The 8,826-nt window shown below is 50.1% G+C and overlaps 1 protein-coding gene across 1 annotated transcript in view; it reads right to left on the bottom strand.

The window, feature by feature from the left end:
- The window catches only part of C1QL3 (complement C1q like 3), a 23,311-nt gene extending 15,638 nt beyond the window's left edge, over window positions 1–7,673 (bottom strand). The window contains exon 1 of the mRNA XM_009641175.2: window positions 7,497–7,673. Coding sequence (XP_009639470.1) covers window positions 7,497–7,673 — 177 coding nt within the window. The remainder of the gene's footprint in view (window positions 1–7,496) is intronic.
- Between the last annotated feature and the right edge of the window lie 1,153 nt (window positions 7,674–8,826).

The following is an 8,826-nucleotide window of genomic DNA, read 5'->3' as shown; positions in this document are numbered from 1 at the left end:
TGCTCCTCTCAAGTGCAGCGTGGTTTGGTTTTTCCCTCCCCAAGCCAGAGCTGAAGCACATAGGCAGGAGCTCAGCAGGGCTGGGGGATGCTCTCGCCCCGGGAGGAGGCAGCTGCCAGCCCACAGGTCCGTGCTGTGGTGCTCAGAGTGGGGTTGGCACTGGGAGCCAGAGCCTCTGCGCCCCAGAATGCCTCCCCACTTCCCACACCCTCCCCCAGCACCCCAAGGATCTGGTCCTTGTGTGTGTGTCTGGATTATGCTACTGGTGTTATATGTATTCAGTAATTTTTTAAAGCTCAGTGATTTAGATTGACAAATGTATTCTGATTTCCTAATATGTTTTCTTCACATCTTTGCTGTGTTTTTCCATAAAAATTATTCTGTTCAGCAGCTCAGGAAAAAACAATCAACAGCTAGAAGGTATATTCCACTTCAGATTTTTGCACAGAATTACAATGCCTCTTCTTTTTCTTTTTTTTTCCCCTCTGAAAAATGTATTTGGCTATGTGTTTCCCCCCCGGCACTGTCCTGTAACTCCATGTTTAACTTGATAGTCCCATACCCCTCCTGTTTTTGTTGATGTGTTTCCATGAGGTGTACCGGGTCAGTCTGCCATGCTGGTGGTACTTTTGCTCCCACTTTTTTCCTACAGCTGCACTGTTGTTTAACAGCCTCTTTACAGGGCACTTCAAAGGCTCTTGATGTTTGTATTGCTGCAAGTGCATGGTGAAGCCCTCTTCAAACACAGCCGTTAGCCGAGAAACACTGCGAGAGGAGCAAAGAACGAGGGAGAAGTGGACATACTTGAGCAAACACTGCAAAAGGGATGAGGCATTCTGGAGCTGCTGGGCTGAAACATTTGACTGCATCACAGGCAGCAGATGAGGACAAATTTTTGACTTTTCTGCAAACCTGTGGGTTTTCACTGTAACTGAAGATGGATGTCTCAGTGTGTTGGGAGATGAGAAATCTTAGAAACACCAACAGAATACCAAAAACACTGCAAGGAAACGGAGCTGATTCAGTTTCTTGCCTTACTTAGTAATCAAAGAAGTTGCTTTTAGTGAAACAGGCTTTGTCATTTTTCTCCCAGAAATTAGCAGCTTTGAGTTACCACGAAGATGCCAAAACCATGGAGGCGGTGGGACAACTGCACAAACAAACTGCATTTTAGGACTGATTGGGGGTACCTGAGCCCCCAGCTCTGGCACGCATCGATCAGAGCCACCAGCCTGTGCTTGTAGGTCCCGTAAATGCAGAAACCCAGCTAGGCACTGGTGGGATTTCTGAAAAGTGCCCAAAAGCGTGCTGTTACATCTGTACTGGTTGAGTTGAGTGGGTTTGTTTGATGGCAGACAAGTCATTCTTCAGTGGGTAATTAAAAGGATTAGGTATTGGTGTAGAAAGAGTCTGTACGATGAGTGAGCTTTGCTATCTGGCAGCTATTTCCAGCATGATGGATATGAAGTTATTTGAGTGTGCTAGGCAAAAAAATTCCTGTTTTAATCCAACATTGGAGAGTTTTTGTCCTGATATCATGAAAAGGCCAGATTATTTCTAGAGATGGTGCCTAGGTTTCTGTTTAGAGCCAAGTTTCTGAACTCTACAAAGGGGCAGATTTGTCCTGCAAGCTCAGGGTGGATGTAGGCTTTCTCTTTAGGAGGGGAGATCCTGAAACAGGGCGCTGCTCCACGCTGAACCCAGTTCAAAGATCCACAGTCACCCAAGCCTCATGGCGGGCTCCAAAGGGGAAGAGGGGCAAGAAGAGACACCGAGACCCTGCCCTGCAGAAGGCTCTCTGCTCACTGCTGGGGCCCGGCTGCAGAAGGAAAGCCTACTCGCTACCAGCATAAAAAAGTTACTGGGACTTTCTTCTGGACCCAGGTGCTGACACCGCAGTGCTCAACTGCCATGAGAGCACAAGGATTCTCCATAAGCGGTAAATTGTATCGTAGCATCCAATACATAATGTGTTTGTCCATTTTTTTCCCAAAATTTTATAGACCAGTCAAACAAAACTCTTGGTGCAGAGTATTAAGGAAGTCCAGCTGCAAACCTTCCTTGTCTCAAACACTCTAATTGTGCTGCTCTGACCTCTGATCCTTGGTTTGTGTGCTAACCTCTGTGCCAGGTCTGCTCTGCAGAATTATATTCTTTCTGAACTGCACCCAGCCCACCTTGTTTACAGGGGGCACCCAAAAGGGTAACCCTGAAATGTAATGGCGGGTCATATCTGAGTTTACTTACAAAGTGTTTGCATTTTCTCTGGCCCACCTGCACGCACAGAAGGGGAAGTCACTTCACAGGCTGCCTGAAAGGGGAATTGTGACCGATGGAAACAAGAATACAAGACGCGTACCAGAATACCAAATGTCAGATTAAAGCATTTCGTGCTACTCAGAAGCAGTTTAGCATACTTTGTTCAGAAGGAAAGTTCATGGGAACTCCACCAGCTTGTTGGTGAACCTGTCTTATTTGAAATTGTGAGGGACATGCTCTGTGAAATAAGGGCAGAGGAGTGCCACTGTGGTCCATTAGCCCTTTCCAGACACCAGTGTGAGAGGCCTGGCTTTCAGAAATGTGGAAATACTGCTTTTTGCCGCAGACCCTGGGTATGGAGGAGATTTATTTCGAGGAGCCCTCAGCCCCCAGTCCTTGCAGTGGGGTGGGTGGTGAGAGGCGGCAGCAGGCAGGGCGCCCACTGGTGCAGGCTGCACGACTGCCCCTGCGCAGGGCACTGTGCTCCCTGTCCTCTTCCTGAAGGTTTATTCCCCAACGTCTTGTAACTCCCACCCAGGTGCATCTTCCTTCATCCACCCTGTTGAGAAGTTCGACCCTTTGCTCTCGGTTTCCTACGCCCTTTCTTTTCAGAGTGCTACTGCTTGACACCCAGGGGCCGGGCTGAAGGCCAGCCCTTGCTCCAGGGCTCTCAGCAATGTGGTGACATTGCACAAGTACAGCCTCCAAGGCAGCTGAGCCTCCTCTGCTGGCTGGTGATGCTGAAACAGAAAATAGTGACTGAATGAAGGTTATTCCAAACACAACGTGCACCTTTTCTTCTCAATCACGCTTGAATTTTTTGAGCCTTGGTGCTACAGATTACCAACAAAGCCTTCCACCCTGCTGGCATGGCCACCAGACAACCTGGGAGGCAGGGGGGAAGAAGGTAGGAAGCCCTGTCAGAGAAATAACTAAGGCATGAGGCAGAGCAAACGTGCTTTGGGCTTCACTGTCTGTTTTGTACCCGAAATGGGTCTGAAGGTTTGTATCTGGGCAATGGTCTTACATGGTGCCAGCAGCCTCATTTCAGCCTAAATTCTGGGTAACCCTTATCACCTGAGCTCCTGTACTGGCTGCTGACAGCTGCCTCCGGCTCTTTCAGTGTCACATCATGCTCAAGCAAATCGAGGTGCTGCAAGACCCCGGAGGTAGGAGCTGTGATCTTTGTGAAATTGTTTCAGAATTTGGGCCAAATTTTATTTGCCTTCCTGGTAGGAAATGTCTGCCATGGCACCTGTAACCAGGAGAGCAGGCCCGAGTGACAAACGGCATTTGTTTTCTTCTTTTTAAGGGTGACTAAAAGCAAGAAGACATTAAGTAAATACAAGGTGGAGAAATGGCTGACTTGAGAAGTGCAATAGACGTGTGATTTTCTTAATAATCCCACAGAAACTGATTATCTCAGTTTACAACTAGTTTAAGGCAAAACCAAAAATGACGAGGCTGCAGTCATAACCATCGCTTCAGAGGGGGATTATTCATATTATATGGAGCAGTGAATTACTAAAAAGACTTCATGTCTGCATTGCTGCAATTACTCCCAATTACTGTCACTCACTCGTGTAAGGGATTTCTTGCTGCTGTGTTTGCACCAGCAGCATCCCTCCATGGGGACGGAGAGGCGTGCAGCCACCATTGACAGGCGGTTGGGACAGGACCACTGCCATGGCCGCCCCAGCCGGGCAGCACTTCTCACATGTCACCAGCCCCCCAGCTTGCTGCTGCTGCCCTGGGGTTGCTAGTTTTTGGAGCAGGTCTTAGCCGGGCCACCAAGCAGGCTTTGCCCGGACAGGGATGCATAAAGAGGGGTCAACCCCACCTCCTCACCGCTATCACATGCTGCATCCAGCCTCTCCTTCGCAAGACGCTCGCCCTCAGCCTAATTAGGGCTCTGCCCTTCTGCAGCGTTGACCCACACCAGGGGCCCGGTGGAGGGTGGGGAAGCAGCCCCCGCGCCGCCCTTCAGCCGCAGGAGAGCGGTGGGCAGCACCGAGGCATCCATTGCATGTGCTCGCACTTCACCCTGGCCAGGTACGAATTGTGGGCCCCAGGCAAGCCTCCGCGTTTGTGAGAAGGTGCCGGCTCTGTAGCAGCTCCCCCGGCTTGGGCTGGGCTCCTCCGGCGCAGCCTGCTAATCGCCTCTCCTTGTCACTGCTGTTTCCTCCCCTTCCCCTGTTGCTGGTTTGAGGAACTCCTATTAACCTGGCTGATTCCACGACCATCAAAATAATTGTCTTGAGACTCGTCCACTTATTCAGCCTGTTATATCTCTTCCAGCGTGGGAAAGGGGGAAGGAGCCGCTGGGGGACAGCCCAGCTTTCCTCTGTGATTGTTACAACTTGGCTCCCCGAAGACTCGAGCTCACAGGAGCATCAAGCCTTTTATATCTTGCAATATGCCACAAATGGCTCCTGCTGCCGAGTCCTCCTGCCCGCTGAGCCAAGCCTGGGCGCCTGCACCCTGGCAATGCTGGTGGCAGTGGCTGCCTGCCTGCCTTTGCAGCTCTCCTGCTGCTTGCAGACGCAGCGTCGTGCCCGGTGCATCCCTGCATCCCCTCCCCATCTGCTGGCGATGGGTGCTAACCTCCAGCCCGCGCCAGTGACCCCCCGGTGCTGGCATTACCTTCGCTAGGCAAGGCACCTCAGAAACTAGGAGTAATGCACCACATAACTGCCAATAATTACCGTGGAAATGCAATTTTTTGTTTGTTTGTTTGCTTTCATCTGTATCTGCCATATCATGACTGAAAACAGACTCACACTTTTGGAAAGGAAACAGAACTCACTCCTCTCTTCATTTTTTCTCTTTTCCTTTGAAACTGCAGATCTTAGCTGGACACCCTCCTTTGGTTTTAGGAAGGTCTGGGCATCGACGGGACAGAAGCAGCTTGGCTCATCCTTCCCTCCCAGATTCAGACTTTTAACAAGAGCCTCTTATTAATGACAATAAACCACCGAAATCGAAGCACTTGCCGTTACTGGGGGATTTTTTTGCACTTACTTATGTAGCTGCCCTTGTAAGGACTAAGAAATACGTGGCACTGATGTGATTTACCTAGATGTTCCTGCTGCTGCTAATAGGTTTGCTTTTCTACACTCAGAGGCTGGAGCCTGTTTTCAGAGGTTTGTCCCGGCACAAAGGACAGGAGGAAGCCCTCTGGTTCGGCAGGGTTTGCTCTGCAGCATACACAGCAAACACAGCTCACTCTATGCTGCCACCAGACCCAGCCACGCTCTCCCCTGAGAGGATACATTAGAAATGGCTGTTCAGCCACAGGGGATTGGGGGGCAGAAGCACAAGAAAAAGGGGAGTCACAGCCCAACAGAGAGCCAACAGCTTGACTCGTACCGAGACCCACTGGCTGGTCCTGAGGGCCTAAGAGCGGCACCTTCCTGCTGGTTAAATTGATTTCTTCCATGCATTTACTGAAGGCAGGAGATACTGTCCCCTGCCAGCAAAAATCCTGCTCAAACCGGGTGGACTCACATTATCCTCATGAACATCAGCTCAAAAACTGAAATCCTGTTGGATCCAGGCATCGTCTACCTCTCAGTGCCTGGATGCTCCGTGGGACTGAAATCAAGCCTCCAGTAAACCCTGGAAGGGAGCTGAGCCTGAACAGCCCCCAGGGCCTGTGTGCGCGGCGTACAATCCTCCTGCCCTCGGGACTGAGCACCAGCTCTCCCCAGCACCCTTTCCCGGGGCACTTGACTTGCGGCTTGTAGTTTTCAGCTCTGATTTGAGCTGTTAAAGTCCTAGGGGGAGCACTAAGGCTCAGCTTTGGCTCTGGCTCGGGCCTGTCTGCCCCAGCTGGCTTGATGATGGGGGTGCCTGAGGGGCAATGCAGTGTGGGGACACCCCTCCAAAACCCATGCGTACGCAGCGCCAACCATCAGCACACGGCAGGGAAGAGCTCTTGCCCACACCTGTGCTCTTTGGAGAGGAGCTGGGTTCAATGCTGTCCACCTTCTGGTGTATGCTTTTGCAGGGTTTGCCTTTCATATTTCATTTCCCAAGATGGTTTGTGAGCTTCACGAGCACCCAGTGAGTCTTGCAGTCCTCTCCTCCCTCCAATCCCTACTTCAAGCCAAACCTTTCTTCCTGTACCCATCACCCCAAAAAGTCCTTACCACCCTGTAAGCTTTTCCCTGCCTCTAACCCCCTACACCTGCAGTGTTATCCCACTCTTGCTTTCCTCAGGGTCCCTTGGTCACACTTCTGCCTTGCGAGCTTCCGGGCTGTTGCGTGAAAAGGTGGGAGAGCCAGGCTGGGATTTTCGGAGGCGCTCAGTTTCCAGCGACACCTCATAGGTATTCAGGCTGCCTTCCTCCCTGCTGACGAGCCTCGTCTACAGAGTTTTCCTGCATAAAAAACTGCACATGTCAGAGAGAAAAGACAAATGACGATGGCAATAATGTGGAAGAACATCCTCTGAACATCTGAGAGGGCTGAATTCATGAACCACTTTTATAAAGGCGTACAAGAGGCACTTAAATATTAGCTGCTGCTTATAAATAATATTGGTATGTTAAATACACACATATTTTCACAGTTTTATAAAGCGAGTGATCTCTGTTTGCTTTCAACTGGAAATCATAAAGTAAAAATCAATGAGCTTATATCAAGCTTATATTATAGTCCTTGAAGAGTCAACTGACTCTATAAAAATGACTGTTTTCTAACGAAGATATCATTAATTGGATTGAGTTGGCAAAGTTTAAGTGCCTTGTCATATTTTGATTGCTATGCAGAGCTAGAGCTTATTGATTTTATAGAACAGCCTGTAGATAAATGTAATGATTAATTTCATTGGGTTTACAAGAACAGAAAACTTCTACGCAGAACTGGATGTGCTATTCTATTTTTTATAACTGCCTTACCTTGCAGGAGCGGGGGTCTTGCTGTGAAGCTACGCCAGGTGGCCTGGCCTTCCCTGGTTTCTTATTTACTCAAAAGAAATTCCATTTTCCTCCCAAACCCATGGTGTTTTCCACCCTCCCACCCCCCTAGCCCCCGCCCCCCCCTTTTATTTCAAAGGCTTTAAAGAGATTATTTTTCAATCTTTATTTCTTGGACGGGGTGGGTGTTTCTCTTTTCTTGCTGTAAAAAGGAATGATGGTTAGGTTTTAGTCCATGTTTCTCTGTTTGCAAAGCTGTCAGCCGCAGGTCCGAAACCCAGGCCCAGCTCGTGGACCCACTTCTAGGTCGGTGCTTACCTTGGGGATGGAGAAGACGGCTCCAGGCCCCCAACGCAGAGCCCTGGGTGTCCTGGGGCCACCACGCACCCCCTGCTCTGCCTCAATGCCCCTGGCCCTGCAGCAGCTGGGGGGCTCTCCCAGAGGAAGATGCAGAGGAGCATTGCTGCCTGGGCCTGCCCTCGCCAGCTTCCCCATGCCCCCAAAATCCAGCCCCAGGGGGATGGCCAGGCTGGCTGCTGGGGGGCTGGCTGCCCCCCAAAAGGGGCAAACCAGGGCTGTGATCCTCCTTGCCCCCACGGTGACGGGTCTCTGCTCGGTGCAGAGCCTAGGAGCTGTTTTTCCCAGCTTTGGGGCTATTTTTAGCCCTTGCTATGGCACTTGGTGCTGCATGGCTGCCTCTGAATTATTTGGTCTTTTAATTGGAGAAGTTGATATAAAAGCAAAGTGAGGGGAAAGGAAATACCAGCAGCCTCCCTGGGGACACCCTGCCCAGCCTGGGGGTGACAGCCCTGCTCACTGTGAACTGTCTCGGCACGTTTTTCTACCAGCAACACGAAGGATTAAAAGGATTTCAGGCCTTAATTTTTGTTCAGATCTGGCGTTTTCCTTCCTCTTTGTTCTAATTGTATTATTGCACCCACTGCTGGCAAAGGCGGCAAACTGCATTTCCAGGTGCTCCTGGTCATTCTCCCTGTTTGCACAAGCGGCCGAGAGCTTCTGACAATTAACTGCCAAGCCTACACATTAGCTGCAAGGCACCTGAATTTAAATCAAAGCTTTGATTTTTACGTTTGCCCTCAGAATGGATTAGTATTGAATTCCTGATCTACAAGGTGTTTAACGCGTCTCTGGATATCACTGACGGAGCAGAAAACTCTTGAGTAGCTTAAGCTGACCAGAAATTGAGACAGGAAAGTTGCTTTGTGCGGTCTGGGTGGTAACTGCTAAAAATCATATTGCAGTAAGTGCCCGTGCACCTCATTCCTCTGAATGAGCGCTCTCTTCTGCTCCAAACACAGACCCTCATTTCTGTGTGATCTTGGGAAATCACGTATGCCAGGCATGTTTGAGTGGCTACCTAAAATAAAATACCTGGGTCGATAGGCAAACAAGCAAGAGGTGGGTGAGGGTGCTCAAACCAGGCCACCAACAGCATGGTTCCTAAAGCTAATCCCTCTGAGGGGGCAGCTGACAAGATCACTGGTTCTCTACGTCGCTGCTGTGATGCTACATCTTAACCCGCATGGCTGGAGGGAAAACACCACCCAGTATTAAGCTAAAATCCCCTCTGCCATTGAGAGCCCGAGCTGCCACCTCCCAGCACACATCACAGCCTTCGTGGCACTGC

This window comes from Egretta garzetta, unplaced genomic scaffold, assembly GCF_000687185.1.
Source record: "Egretta garzetta isolate BGI_Z169 unplaced genomic scaffold, ASM68718v1 scaffold30, whole genome shotgun sequence".
In the NCBI taxonomy this organism is placed as follows: domain Eukaryota; kingdom Metazoa; phylum Chordata; class Aves; order Pelecaniformes; family Ardeidae; genus Egretta; species Egretta garzetta.
The sequence above is the reverse complement of the archived record's forward strand: the minus strand, read 5'-3'. Positions and strand labels throughout refer to the sequence as shown.